The sequence below is a fragment of the Dunckerocampus dactyliophorus genome, chromosome 12 (genome assembly GCF_027744805.1).
Source record: "Dunckerocampus dactyliophorus isolate RoL2022-P2 chromosome 12, RoL_Ddac_1.1, whole genome shotgun sequence".
NCBI lineage: Eukaryota > Metazoa > Chordata > Actinopteri > Syngnathiformes > Syngnathidae > Dunckerocampus > Dunckerocampus dactyliophorus.
In genome coordinates this window covers 21,859,835-21,874,953 of record NC_072830.1, presented here as the reverse complement: position 1 = coordinate 21,874,953, position 15,119 = coordinate 21,859,835, and the positions used below count along the sequence as shown (strand labels likewise).

Here is a 15,119-nt window from a genome sequence, read left to right as displayed (position 1 = left end):
AAAAATAAAATTCCAAACTAAGCTCCTATGGGGGAGTGCAGTGTGGGACTGGCAAAAAACACACTTTTACAACATGAACTCAAGGACTTGCACCAGGGTAGAGGTGGAGGTGTTTCCAGCACAGGCCGGCAGCCAGCCACAGCAAATGCAGCCGTATTTCGGCATGAGCTGTTGACCTCGCCCACCAGCACTGGGGGAATGGCGGCGAAGGCATGGGATGAGGGAAGTGATGTGAGTGCGTATGTGCATGTATGAGAGTATCCCTGGATGTATGTGCGTGTGGGACTGAAGAAGTTCGCCCAGCCTGGTGCCCAATCTTGGAGCCTCAAGTCCCCAAGTTGTCATCGTGATAACGCAGCAGTTGTCCGTGAGCGGCCCCAGACAGCTCTCGCATGGATGTTTGTGCCACATAGAAATGTGCACATTTCCAAATTGTATCGTTACCAGCATTATTTAATTGGGTTTTTATCTGTGAATTACAAATATGACTAACCTGTCTTACTTGTTCATAGGAGAGCATGTTATTTTGGTTTCCTATTTCTTAGTCAGGATTTTTTAATGACTATTTTGTTGAGACAAAATGTTTAAAATAGGTATAGCATTTTTTTTCAACAACTTACATTGCTTATTGCAGTATTTCTATTATTTTGCACAGTGTGTATTTGTGAAATGCATCCAGTGGCATCGCAGTACAAGAAGCATCATGTGTTCATTCATTACACAACATGTGACCTGACAGTTTCAGAAGAGCTGCTACATACTATATACAGTATCTGAATCGGTTGGTTGATTGGTATCTATAATGAAGTGTTGGACAATATTAGCATATAGGATATCAGTAAGAAATCCAGGATCATACATTGTCAAATGAATACCTCTATGACATCTATCCATCCATTGTCTATGTCGCTTGTCCTCACTAGGGTCGCGGGAGTATGCTGGAGGTTCACCTCTATGACAGTGTTAGTTAAAAAGTTACCATTGTCATCTTTGCACAGGCAAATTTGACCATGTGGTTATTCTAGTCGTATTCTTAATATTCCAAATTATAAGACTCAGCGAGTCAAGCACATTAATGGTTTTAGCTGAGTTTTATTCCCGATGCCTTTCCTGTCACAAGCCAGGCCGGGAAGGCAGGGACCTGAACTATTGTTGTAAGCTGATATGTTCAGAAAATGGTCACAGGGATAATAGAACTATAGAAATGAAACACAGATACAGTATATGTTAGAGTAGTCGCTGTACAGCTCGTATAGCAGTTTAGGAAACTGGACCACATGGCAGTTTTCCAACATGATAAGAAACCTAAACACACCTCCAAGATGACAAATGCCTTGCTGAGTAAGCTGAAGGTGAAGGTGATGGAGTGGCCAAGTATTTCTTCAGACTTGAGTCCAATGGAGCACCTGGAAGGAAGGTGGAGGAGTGCACTTTGGACACAGTTGTGTACTCACAATGCACATGTCAAAATATACCGTACTGAAGACTATAATACATTGCTAAATATAACATTTAATAGACTGGCGTGGGTGAAAGTGTGTGACATAAATAATGTACAGTTTTAACACCCATACTGTGCAAGCAACACCTCCAAGCACCATCTCTTTTCAGAATGAGACAACGTGTATGTGCAATGTGCTCACGTACTTTAACACATTGCAGACAAATTGCACACAAACTGCAAGTTAGGTAAAAAGACCCAGGTTTTTGTTTTGTTTAAATACTGTATGCACTGTATATATATTTTAATCCATATTGCTTTTCATAGTCCTCAGCCTTCCCCAACCATAACTAATCATATGCTCTTCGTGAAATTAGAGTCTTCAACAGCTAAACAGGAATTTCACACATTCAGGCACATGACCAGAGTTAAAAGGCACAGTGACTAATTTAAGAGAGCGCTGCAGCTCCATCACAGTCGTATCATTTTAGGAATAAAATGTATTTAAGGGATGATTTATGACGGGCAGTTGCAAGACGTTTCAAGTCTTCTACCATGAGGTGGAGAATCACAGATGCTGAAAGACATAACACCGGCACCATCCCATGGAAAATGTCATGAACAGCATCACAACATTAAAAAAAATGCATAATAACCTGTGTAACCATACATGGTCATATCTGAACCCTTATGATACTAATCATGAATAGCAGCATGTTTGATTGACGAAGCATTGCATTACAATGCCATTTATGAGTGAAATAAAATCACAACAAAGACTCTGGTCTCACATGGTTACAATTGAGCTCGGCCTCAAAATCACATGCTGATGTTCAAATTTGCCTGCGACTTGTCACATGCCATCTGCGGCGATAAGCAGCTTCACATGCGCTCGTACGCAACCACAAGGCAGAGTGTGCTGTTATTCATTACCTCTGATTCAAGCATGTCTTAATGGTTGTATTGTGTCGGCCTTTTCACCGACGCTGAAGAACATCTCCGATCAAGAATACATCGAGGCTGATTTTCAGATATGAAGTTGTTTAACTCATTCTTCTAATTAAAATGCTTTCTATTTGCTATTTCTTGATGCAACGTACATTTTTTATGTGCACAGAACACAGGTCACATGTCTATTTGAATCATCTTCAGGTTATACTGTATAAGCAGAAAATTGTTCTTCTTGTCATGAATTCCTTTGTTGAACAACCTACAGTATATGGTACAGCTACACATACAATATCATACACAAGTGGAGGATGCCTTGTGGAATACATTGTGGCACTCTACAACCAGTAATTTGATTATTTAGACAGCAAAATGTTCATGGATAACCTTACATGACATAAAGTAGCATTATTCCTGCCGACATGCAAATTAATAAATATGTTATGTTTGTACAACACTAATTGTATTTCAATGAAATACTAGATTACGTAAATGTATGTGTGCCCTCCAGATGCAAGAAAATGGATTATGGTTATAAATTACTTAACTGGTCTTTTAAACGACCTTTCATTCTTTAATCACTTCAATCACCTGCAGTGTAATAGTCATGAAAAAAGTGGATGTAACGCATTTACAAATATTTCTAAACTAACGTCCATTAATAAATAATCAAATCGTATAGAAAATAATTAATCAGGGCCGCACGGTGGTCTAGTGGTTAGCACGTTGGCCAACACAATAACAGCTTGGAGATCGGTAAGACCTGGGTTCGATTCTCCCCTGGGCATTTCTGTGTGGAGTTTGCATGTTTTCCCCGTGTGCGTGTGGGTTTTCTCCGGGTACTCCGGCTTCCTCCCACATTCCAAAAACATGCAGGTGAGGTTAATTGACGACTCTAAATTGCTCATAGGTATGAATGTGAGTGAGTGTGAATGGTTGTTTGTCTATATGTGCCCTGCGATTGGCTGGCGACCAGTCCAGGGTGTACCCCGCCTGTCGCCCGAAGTCACCTGGGATAGGCTCCAGCATGCCCCCGCGACCCTAATGAGGAAGAAGCGGTATAGAAAATGGATGGATGTATTCCATATGCATGTTCAAATAAAATTAAACCATAAAGTTGTAATATTACAAGAAAATTCTCAAATTTAAGAGAAGGTCAGAAAGAAGTTTTTGTTTTATGAAAAAAATGTTTAAACATTAAGTGAATAAAGTCATAATATTAAAAAAACATATAAAAAATGGGGTATGCTGGAGCCTATCCCAGCTGACTTTGGCAGGGTACACCGTGGACTGGCCGCAAACAAGTGTGGACAATCAAATATAACCGCATTTTATGTGTTTTATTCTGTTTATTTACGTTTGTTTTACTTTTACTTTGTTTTACTATGACATTTACATATGCACTATGTGCATTGCGTAACTTTTTACGTAGCTCCGTCTTGGTGGAGGTCATTAAACGATAGAAACATCCACATGCTAACGAACTCTTTTAATAATAATCGCTAATAAAAAAAAAACAGTATATTACATATATAAAGTATGGTTTTGCAAAAGAAGGAAGTGACGTATGCGTAGAACAGATTGCATTTCCAGGACGAAGGAGAGTCAGTCAGAGAAGTTTTATTAAAAATATTCTTGTGTGGAAATCTTTGCACTATAAGCTTTTTACAAATTCATTGAAATTCATTGTAGCCCGCTTTGTTTTTTAATGTTTATACGTGTTCAAGTCATGGTGTACACACATACACAGAACTTGTACATAGGGTAATTCTAAATAGTGACGTCACTGTCAAGGCAGCGTGATATGGCGCCACACTGTGGAATATTTACAATGAATCCAGATCAGATTTGAAATTTAATCCACACATGTCAAACAAGGTTAGAATCAATATTTCAGAATAATTCAAACTCATATTGGTGGGATATCAAAATTAATTCCTCCCAGTGATTATTTCCAAGATAAAAAGGAGTTAAGGCCAGACTGGCTTCTTAAAACTTAATATAAAAATGAGCCAAATGAGCCAGTTTTTTTGAACGGCTCCTTCCCCCTCACGATCACTCGCACTCACAGCCGGTCACACAGTTGCCTCGTGCAGCAGCTGCTGCTGCCAAGCTGCACATCATGGCAGATACTGAAATTTATATATATATAAATAAACACATTTATGATGTAGGCCGAAAAAAAATTAGCTTCCCCAACTATAAATACATTCACATGTATGTTTGTCTGTTGAGGCAAGATAAGGGGATGGGGTTTTATATTACTTTATTGTTCTTGTAAACAATCTATCTTTGTTTAATCAATTCATCGTTTATTTTATTTCACAGTAGCCTACTGTTACTGTAGTACTTGAAGAGAAATTAGATGTATTGGCTGTATTAAAAAAAATTAAACTTGAAGTCAATAACATAAAAAATATTAAGAAATGCATAAATTATTTTATTTATTCCATTTTTTTAGATCTTACATTGTAAAACATACGACACTCACGTTTGGCGCTAAGCGGAACAAAAAAATTCAACACTGCCGTAAAGTTAGAAATATATTCACAGATTCGAACTTCCGGGATCAATAACTCCCAAGACAATGTTGTTCCATAGCAAACCATACCTCTTTGTAACCGTGGCAACACAGACAAAGAGCTACAATCTTTTTTTTAATCAAAATGAGACGTGTTCCGTGGCGTGCAGTATGACTTACATTTATCTCAATGACAAGCCGACTGCGAGAGTGAGCTCAGGGACCATCTACAAATGTCTTCTTCGTCTTCTTTGGTAATATGGCTGTTGGCAATCCATCAGTTTAGTACATTACCGCCCCCTTTAGGTAATGTCTTGGCTGCATTCAAAGGCTAACTAGTGCCACACGGAAACATACACTTCCTTCTCCAGAATAAATATAACATGTTGATGATCCACACTAAGTACACTTTACCTTATATTCTATAAAAAAAACATGTGCTCCTAGTCAAACAACTTCCTTAGATGTGTACTTTCACCCATGTTCAGTAATCCTTTTAGTGTCTTCTGTCTTACTCCCATCAGTTCACTCCTCATGGCGCCTGCCTGCCCTCGACCGCCACCCAAAACACATAGCACCGGACTCTTGTGCTTGCCTCCGCAGGTGGTGGGTACACGAGAGATCCCGTGTGGCTTTTTCGGGCTGGGACCGGCCGGGCCCCACGGTTGAAGACCCGACCATCAGGCGCTCGCCTGTGAGCCCCTCCTGGCTCCAGAGTGAGGCCCGGTATCCCACATACGGGCGAGGTGCGATTCCTACTCTTGTTTTTATTCATAGGGTCTTCTGAATCACTCTTGGTCTGGGCCGTCAACTAGGACCTGTTTGCCTTGGAAGACCATACCAGGGACATATAGCCCCAGACAACATAAATTATATAAATTATGTAAAAGGCCATTTTCACAAACTCATTGCTTAGTATAACCATTATTATTATTTGTAGTTGTAAACATAATTAAGGTGTTTTTACTGACTTTTTTAATCTCTCCTACAAGGTTATGCTTTTTCCCTCATCTCTTACATCACATACAAATAATATGAAAAATAGACAATGACGTCATCTAGCGACTTCCAGGGCAGGCAACAGCTACTTTTCTGACGGAGGACTTGACAACAGTGATGCCAACCGATGATAATTCCGAAGAAGAAGACATTTCCAGACGGTCCCTTGCACTCCTGTCTCGCTGCAGGCTTCTCATAGAGATCAATGTAAGTCAGACTGCACAGAAGATGGCTCGTTTTGATTAAAAAAATAGTTTGTATCTCTTTGCCTGTGTTACCACGGTTGGAAAAAAGGTATGGTTTTCTATGTAACAAACATTCACTTGGGCGTTAATGATCCAGGAAGTTCGTTTCAACTGACTTTTAACACGTCATCTTTAGTGGCCCGGACACATTTGAATGTTACACAGAGTAAGCTTCCTCCTTCTCCGGTGTTGATTTCTCGCGGATGTGAGCTGTTAACCATACACGGTAGACTTCTGCTTCTATGTGTATCTTGTTTGTTTTGCCTTAAATTCACGCTCAATAAAACCCACGACAATTTAACTTTGGTTAATTATGTGAATTTTGGCTTCTTGTGTGTACTGTTTTGTTTAGCATGTTGCTTTTTCCGTCATCACAATCAGGTATGCATGCTTTCACATTATTTCAGTTTTTGGTTTTCATTTTTTAATTCTCAAAAATGTGCTTCGTATTTGTTTCACCTCTCCTAAATGATCTTTCTGGCTGATAACATTTAGGTGTGATTATTTTTGTTTATTTTGCTTGTGTGGCATGGCTTGGACCGACAGTATGCAAAATAACTGAGTAGCCAATACGTGAGAATCGCTTGATGGTTTCACCTTTCCTAGCATACTACCCCTTTATTTTTAAGTTATTTTTGACATGCAGACTACTCCAAATTCCCTCCAATCCTTGCCCTAGAGTCAGTCAGCACAACTGAGTAATTTTACTAGTTTGCATACTGTTTGTATAAGTCAACAGTAAACCATGTTGATGTCTTTTTGTAGCTTTGCAAGGGGCCCGGCACCCTTTGACATCCACTGTGCCATCATGGAGCACTATGATTTGATGTCACACAAGAACGGCCGTCAAAGAAAGCAAGCGGGTGTCTCCCTCGATCCTGAAACCATGAAGGACATTGCCAAGGCAGAGATGAGCACCTCTGAGACAGAACTAGAGGAGGAAGTTGACAGCCTTATCGCAGGGTCGGACTTTGAGGACAGAAGGCACCCCAGGGTCCATCGTGGGATTCGGGCCGAGCTGGGGAATATGTTCCTTCTTCTTTTCCTCTATGTGCTGCAAGGGATTCCTCTTGGACTGGCTGGCAGCATTCCGTTGATCTTACAGAGTAAGAGCGTCAGCTACAAGGACCAAGCCGTCTTTAGCTTTGTTTTTTGGCCTTTTAGTCTCAAGCTGGTGTGGGCACCACTAGTGGATGCACTTTACTTCAGCAAGTTTGGTCGAAGGTAAGAGGAAACCTTTTATAGATGTTTATAATGTCGGGACATATTTACATTTCTTGCTACATTTTGTGCCTCTCCATTGCTGCCCATGTCTCTCCAGGAAGTCCTGGTTGGTCCCCACACAGTATCTTTTGGGTATCTTCATGCTTTACCTGTCTTTAAGAGTTGACTCAATGCTGCAGGGTGAAGGAGGACCTAACGTGGTTGCACTTACTTCTGTTTTCTTCATGCTAGCCTTTCTAGCAGCCACACAGGTAGGCATTCGTAACACATTTTCACATCTTACCAAGCCACACGGAAAAGAAAATTCAAATAATACAACAATAATAGTCAGAATTACCGGACCACATGTTTTATGTTATAATAAAAAGCCATATTTTTTCAAGAATAAGTGAGAGTACTACACAAAAAAATCCATAATTCTACAAGAACAAATTATGAATACAGTAATCCCTTGTTTATTGTGTTTAATTAGTTCCTGCCCCAACGGTGATAAGTGAAGTTCCGCGAAGTAACATTCCTTATTTATAGATGAAATATTTCCTTAGAGGAAAGAACCTGTTTACAACCTTCTAAATATATATTGAAACATTATTAGAGCTCTCTAGACATGAAATAACACCCCTGTTGTCAGCCTTGCACTCATATTACCCAATATACAACCCCTGGCAAAAATTATGGAATCACCAGTCTCGGAGGATGTTCATTCAGTTGTTTAAATTTGTAGAAAAAAAGCAGATCACAGACATGACACAAAACTAAAGTCATTTCAAATGGCAACTTTCTGGCTTTAAGAAACACTAAAAGAAATCAAGAAAAAAAGATGTGGTAGTCAGTAACAGTTACTTTTTTAGACCAATCAGAGGGAAAAAATTACGGAATCACTCAATTCTGAGGGAAAAATTATGGAATCACCCTGTAAATTTCCATTCCCAAAACTAACACCTGCATCAGATTAGATCTGCTCGTTAGTCTGCAGTTAAACAGGAGTGATCACACCTTGGAGAGCTGTTGCACCAATTAGACTGACATGAATCATGGCTCCAACACAAGAGATGTCAATTGAAACAAAGGAGAGGATTATCAAACTTCTTAAAGAAGGTAAATCATCACGCAATGTTGCAAAAGATGTTGGTTGTTCACAGTCAGCTGTGTCTAAAATCTGGACCAAGTACAAACACATGGGAAGGTTGTTAAAGGCACGCATACTTGTAGATCAAGGAAGACATCAAAGCGTCAAGACAGAAAACAAAGCAATATGTCTTGAAAACAGAAAATGCACAGCAAAACAAATGAGGAACAAATGGGAGGAAACTGGAGTCAACGTCTGTGACCGAACTGTAAGAAACCGCCTAAGGGAAATGGGATTTACATACAGGAAAGCTAAATGAAAGCCATCATTAACACCTAAACAGAATAAAACAAGGTTACAATGGGCTAAGGAAAAGCAATCGTGGACTGTGGATGACTGGATGAAAGTCATATTCAGTGATGAATCACGAATCTGCATTGGGCAAGGTGATGATGCTGGAACTTTTGTTTGGTGCCGTTCCAATGAGATTTATGAAGATGACTGCCTGAAGAAAACATGCACATTTCCACAGTCATTGATGATATGGGGCTGCATGTCAGGTAAAGGCACTGGGGAGATGGCTGTCATTACATCTTCAATAAATGCACAAGTTTACGTTGACATTTTGGACACTTTTCTTTTCCCATCAATTGAAAGGGCGTTTGGGGATGATGAAATCATTTTTCAGGATGCAAAAACTGTGAAAACATTCCTTGAAGAAAGACACATAAGGTCAATGTCATGGCCTGCAAATAGTCCGGATCTCAATCCAATTGAAAATCTGTGGTGGAAGTTGAAGAAAATGGTCCAACCTGCAAAGCTGATCTGGCAAAAGCAATCAGAGAAAGTTGGAGCCAGATTGATGAAGAGTACTGTTTCACTCATTAAGTCCATGCCTCTGAGACTGCGAGCTGTTATAAAAGCCAGAGGTGGTGCAACAAAGTACTCGTGGTGTGTTGAAGTATTCTTTTGTTGTTGTTTTTTTCATGATTCCATAATTTTTTCCCTCTGATTGGTCTAAAAAAGTAACTGTTACTGACTACCACATCTTTTTTTTTCTTGATTTCTTTTAGTGTTTCTTAAAGCCAGAAAGTTGCCATTTGAAATGACTTTAGTTTTGTGTCATGTCTGTGATCTGCTTTTTTTTTCTACAAAATTAAACAACTGAATGACAACCTCCAAGACTGGTGATTCCATAATTTTTGCCAGGAGTTGTATAAATGTATTCCGGTGCTATGAGAGCAAGAGTGGTGAGCAGGAAGTGACGTCGGGGGTTCACAGTTGAGTTTTAGCTTGGCCTGGGTTACAGCTGCAACAGTAGCTTATGGTTTTATTAGGGATTTTTATTGAAAATGACTTTGCCTTTTGTGAGATAATTCAAACCTGCAATAAAAGCGATGTTGTTGGGCGATAGAGTGGCACCGGGGTGTCTCACTGAACATTACAGTAAGATTACTGACACCTAGTGACCAGTGTAGAATACTACATATTCACAGCGTCTTTCACTGAACCATTTCATGCTTGAAAATGCGTAATTTTGGCAAAAAATATGTAAAATTTGCTTCAATATGCATTTTTTAAAAAAAAACTAATAATGAACCGTATTCAACCATGAAACAGCATGATTTATGACGTGGGACGATAAAGTCTTAATTTTGTGCAATAGTCATGTTAAGAGAAAATGTTGTAATTTTCTAAGTGGTAATATTACAAAAAAGTTGCAATTTTTCAAAGAAAAGTCGTAATTCACGAGAATAACATCAGAATACTACAAGATAATAGACATAAAAGTAAAAAAAAATGTTTTATATACTACAGTTGTCCCTCGCCACTCCGCGATTTGAATTTCGCGGCTTCACTCTATCACGTTTTTCAAAAATACATCATTTTAATAAATCATGCTGTTTTGTAATTTAATATGGCCTATTATTAGTCAAAACATATGCATATTTCAGCAAATGTTATGTATATTTTGCCTAACTTAAGTATTTTCAAGCATAGAAACGGCTAAATGGGCTAAAATACAAAGGTAAGGCATTCAAAAGGCGCATTCAAAGATGTTGACGTAGCATTCTACACTAGTCACGAGGTCAGCAATGTTACTGTCATGTTCCGTGAGACACCCAGGCGCCAGACTTGGTCGCTGGAACAATAGGCTTTTTGGAGGTTAGAATGATCTCACAACAGGCACAATCATTTTGAATAAAAAGGGCCTAAGGGTTAAAAAAAATGTTTGATTTAACTCTTTTTAGAATTGTAAAATTCAGACATTTGTAAATAAAGTCCAATTTAAATGTTGCCAGTCATATATAAATAAAACACAAATAGCTCACATCTTCTTTTTTTTGTTGTTTTTTTGTCAAAGTAGCTGTAATAATGATGAAAGTTGGACACCCCTGCTACAGAGAGTCGAAATAAAAGATGTTTTTTTTTTAATGAAAAGTCATGATTCATGTGTATAATGTCATATTACAAAAAAATATAGAATAGAGTCTAAATACATATTTAACATTACTATTGTGATAGAGAAGGAACAAAATAAGCAGAATAGAAAATGGATAGATGGAGAATTGGTAGCTGCTGGTCTAAAATTGTCATTTCAGTGGGAATTTTGACGTTCATTAATTAAACTATTTCTATCTTAATATTACAACTATTAGTATTACAGTTTTAACTTGTAACTTTTTTTTCTTGTTCTTTTGCTGTTTATTCCTATTCAGTCCTCGGTACACAACTATAAGCACATCCATGTTTGGAGATAGATTTTCTCTGACGCGTCTTGACTGGTTTCTTGTCAGGACATTGCAGTGGATGGCTGGGCCCTCACTATGCTCTCCAAGGAGAATGTAGGCTATGCTTCTACATGTAACTCAGTGGGCCAGACAGCTGGCTATTTCCTGGGTAATGTGCTCTTCTTAGCTCTGGAGTCTGCTGACTTCTGCAACAAATACCTCAGAACAGAGCCTAAGGAGACCGGCATTGTCACCTTGTCAGGTATGTCATATACAAAAACTCTGCTTGCCTTAAATCTGTTGTTGAGTGCATCTTCGTTTTTCTTTGCAGACTTCTTGTTTTTTTGGGGAATGGTCTTCCTTATTTCCACAACATTGGTAGCCCTCCTTAAAAGTGAGAATGCACATTGCAAAGGCAAGCGGAGAGCTCACAAGGAGACGGAGGGTGTTTTTGAAACCTACAAGTTGCTGTTCACTATCGTCAAGATGCCTGCAGTCTTCACCTTCTGTGTGCTGCTTCTCACTGCCAAAGTACATCAAGTCATCCATAACTCGCATTCTCAGCGTTTGGGCCTGATGACTTTTCCCATTTGATCACGTCTGCTGCTTGTTTCAGGTTGGCTTCTCTGCAGCAGACACAGTGACGGGTCTGAAGCTGGTGGAGGCTGGGGTCCCGAAGGCTCAGTTAGCATTGCTTGCGGTGCCTATGGTGCCTCTACAGATCCTTCTACCAGTGGTGATCAGTAAATACACAGCAGGGCCCAGACCATTGGATGTCTTCTACAAGGCCTTCCCGTTCAGGTTTAAGACTGTACACACAGTCTTGTGTGTGTGTGTGTGTGTGTGTGTGTGTGTTTCAGGGTTGTCAATCATGTAATGTTGTTGCAGGTTGATCATTGGCCTGGTGTTTGCTGTACTTGTCTGGTGGACCCCGAGTGTGAGACAAGAGGAAGGATTCCCTGTTTACTACTATGGGGTTGTGCTGCTAGGCTACGCATTGCATCAGGTGAGGTTAGAATGTAAATCACAGAAAAACACAGCAGAGGTCCACGATTCATCTGTGGGTTGGGACAAACTGCAATAGAAACATTGAACACACACCTTTTATTTTATTGTATTTTTTTTTGTGACAGCAGCAGTTTCGTCACTTCCAGCCATGCTAATGCGCCAAATTCTTTGTGTGTTGTAAATGTAAACGTAATTGTTACAAATGTTGATCGTTCTGTAATTTTGGATGAATTCTTCAAAATTAAAATGCACTATCCAGAGATTTCCACAATGGCACTGAAGACGTTGTTGCTATTCCCATTCAATTCTTTGTGTAAAACTGGATTTTTGGCGCTGACTACTACCGAAATATGAATCGGCAGCAGAATGCACAGCAAATACACAACATGCCTGTCACTCATGCACATCAAACCTCGTAACGATCATCTGCTCATAAAACAAATTCTAGGCTCACATTGATTCTAGTTGGTATTCATTGTGTGTTTTATGCATTTTGCTTTTCTTTGTTGTGTACATTGGTACATAACAAATACCATTAGATTAGATTGAGGTCTGGGATTCACACGTCTCACTATTTTTTTTTATGCGGCACGGTGGAAAAAGTTTGGACACACGTTCAGTTTAGTCATTTTGTAATGACGTGATTGTATCAGAGCTTTTGTGTTTCCCAGGTGACTTTGTACAGCATGTATGTGGCATGTATGGCCTTCCACGCCAAAGTGAGCGACCCACTCATCGGTGGCACCTACATGACACTGCTGAACACGGTCACTAACCTCGGAGGCAACTGGCCCTCCACTGTGGCTCTGTGGTTGGTTGATCCTCTCACCTGGAAGGAGTGCCGGGGTGCAGTTGGGCAAACGTGTGCCTCTCCTGAGGCAGCAGGGGTAAGCGTGTATGATGGCGATCACAATGATGACACTGTACAGAGAAGACACTCACTTTGTGTCTCCTCCATCCTCTCCAGCTGTGCGTCAAGGAGGGTGGCACTTGCATCACAACCTTGGATGGCTACTACGTGGAGTCGGGGGTGTGCGTGGTGATCGGGCTGGCCTGGTGGGTGTGGTTAGGGAAGAAAATGAGAAGGCTGCAGGAGCAGAGTCCTGCTGCTTGGAGGTGCAGAGTTACTCAGTGACTGAATCACTCATCTTTTACTGCAACAACAGACACTGAATGCTGTATGCCTTTTTCTGTACACACTTTGTTTTTACAGCCTTTTCTTTGCTGGCTGAGATAACCAAATCAGAGAGTCATGTAATCATCTTCTCTGTCAACAGATGAAAAATGTAATCAAAACTATGCAACATGCCTGGCCACTTATTTTTAGTCTGTATTAAATTATATTATTGATATTTACAAATATACATACATGCACTTCATGGACATCTGCACAATATGAGATCCAATGCTAGAATTGTGTATAAAAACAAGACAGTGTGCAAAGGCAGAAGTTGTCATACATCTCTTGTATTGGATTGTGCTGGTGTGCCTAATGTTGTGGCCACTGAGTATCAACATTCATGGAAAAATATTTGGTTAATATTGTATTTTCTTAATGCATTTGATACAAACTGCCACATCTTCATTAGGGTTACAAAGGGGTCGGGTAGTGGAAATATTAAGTAGACATTCATTTTTGTTTCGTAAAGGTCAATTTACGCAAGCAAAAATATTGTTAAACGTTTTCAGTAGGGGTGTGACTTAAACACCTACTTCACGAGATGAGACCATACACAATGTCTGAGATTTTAACATTACTTTTAAAAGTAGGATGAAAAAGTACATGACAATATATTGCAATCTACTAATTTTATTTAATTCTACGTTACCTTCCTTTGCTCCTCTCAAGAGGATTCTGCTCTTCTGCACTCTGCCCCCACCCACTGAGATGAAGAGACTGTATGACTGACAAAACCGTATCCCGTTCTATGGAACAAACACGCCAAGGTGTGGAAACCAATGCACAGAGTGAACCCTCTTCCTGCCTGTTTGGATGCGGTAGATGAGGAAAACAGACATGGGAATATACTAAGACCGGCAAAATTACCAAGTTCATTTCTCTGAATAAGAAATCTTGTCATGTTTTAATCTTGCGAGATCTTGTGACACCCCTGGTATTCAGTTTTTAAAATTAAATTCATGAATAAAAATTACATGCTACCGTTATTTGTATAAAATAGTGTAAATGCAGTGAAATTTGAGTTTTTATTTAATATTAAGCTGCAGATAATTATTTTTTCCACACATTTAAATTCCCAGTCATAGATCAATATGCAAGATTAAGTTCCAGTTAAATCCTTTCTTTCCCATGTATTCCCATCAAGTTTCCAACTTTTGCAACCCTAATGTGGCTTTATTTCAATTTAAATATACAAAGAAACTGTTGAGTATCAGCGTCCAGTGCTTATTTAGAGTAGGATTCCATTCATATGAAGTGATGCTGCTGTATGTGCCTTGTTTAGTTCAGTTCAGAGTGTGAAGACACTGTGTTTAAACTCTATATCACTGCATTTTACATTCCTCCTGGGCAGCTGTTTGTTACAAGGCCAGTTGTAGAAGTTGCCGCATTGCGGCTTTACACCCGTGGAACTATTGGCTCAGATGTTACCAAAGTTTTCAGATAACTCGATGCTGACTTTTTGTCACTGAGCATTTTCGAACCACATTCTAACTGTAGTTCCCAGTTCTTCACGTTCCAAGCTCTGCAATCTGTGCTAGTTGCGGCTAAGTAGTGCACTTGCAAATCATATCAAGCTCAACACTCAAGTGTCACCATTGTTTTTGTTAATTTTGTATTAATTGAAATGAAACGTTACATTAACGTCAAATTTAGGTTTTCAATTAGTATTCCAGAAAAAAAATGTACTGTGGGATGTACAGTAAAGCTTGATGTTGTGACTCGAAATAAATCAAAGTTGAAAAAAATACAAAA

General features: G+C 39.4%; 1 protein-coding gene across 5 annotated transcripts; it reads left to right on the top strand.

Annotated features, from left to right (window-relative positions):
• Nucleotides 1-6,042: 6,042 nt before the first annotated feature.
• On the top strand, nucleotides 6,043-15,119 carry slc33a1 (solute carrier family 33 member 1). 5 transcript variants are annotated; one of them, XM_054793598.1, is made up of 11 exons: nucleotides 6,291-6,380; nucleotides 6,507-6,535; nucleotides 6,920-7,378; nucleotides 7,476-7,629; nucleotides 11,246-11,441; nucleotides 11,511-11,710; nucleotides 11,796-11,980; nucleotides 12,068-12,185; nucleotides 12,859-13,074; nucleotides 13,155-13,303; nucleotides 14,037-15,119. In XM_054793598.1, exons 3-11 carry the CDS (start codon nucleotides 6,963-6,965, stop codon nucleotides 14,077-14,079), a joined length of 1,677 nt encoding a protein of 558 aa, XP_054649573.1. In that variant the 5' UTR covers nucleotides 6,291-6,380; nucleotides 6,507-6,535; nucleotides 6,920-6,962; the 3' UTR covers nucleotides 14,080-15,119. The 5 variants fall into 5 exon arrangements, with proteins under 5 accessions (XP_054649574.1, XP_054649573.1, XP_054649571.1 ...); XM_054793599.1 differs by lacking the exons at nucleotides 6,291-6,380; nucleotides 6,507-6,535 and adding an exon at nucleotides 6,043-6,116; XM_054793596.1 differs by lacking the exon at nucleotides 6,507-6,535.

Coding starts and splice junctions, on each gene's coding strand:
- slc33a1 (XM_054793599.1), top strand. CDS start 6,963: ATGGAGCACTATGATTTGATGTCACACAAGAACGGCCGTCAAAGAAAG. Junction 7,379..7,475: donor TTCAGCAAGTTTGGTCGAAG/GTAAGAGGAAAC, acceptor ATGTCTCTCCAG/GAAGTCCTGGTTGGTCCCCA. Junction 11,442..11,510: donor CGGCATTGTCACCTTGTCAG/GTATGTCATATA, acceptor TTTTCTTTGCAG/ACTTCTTGTTTTTTTGGGGA.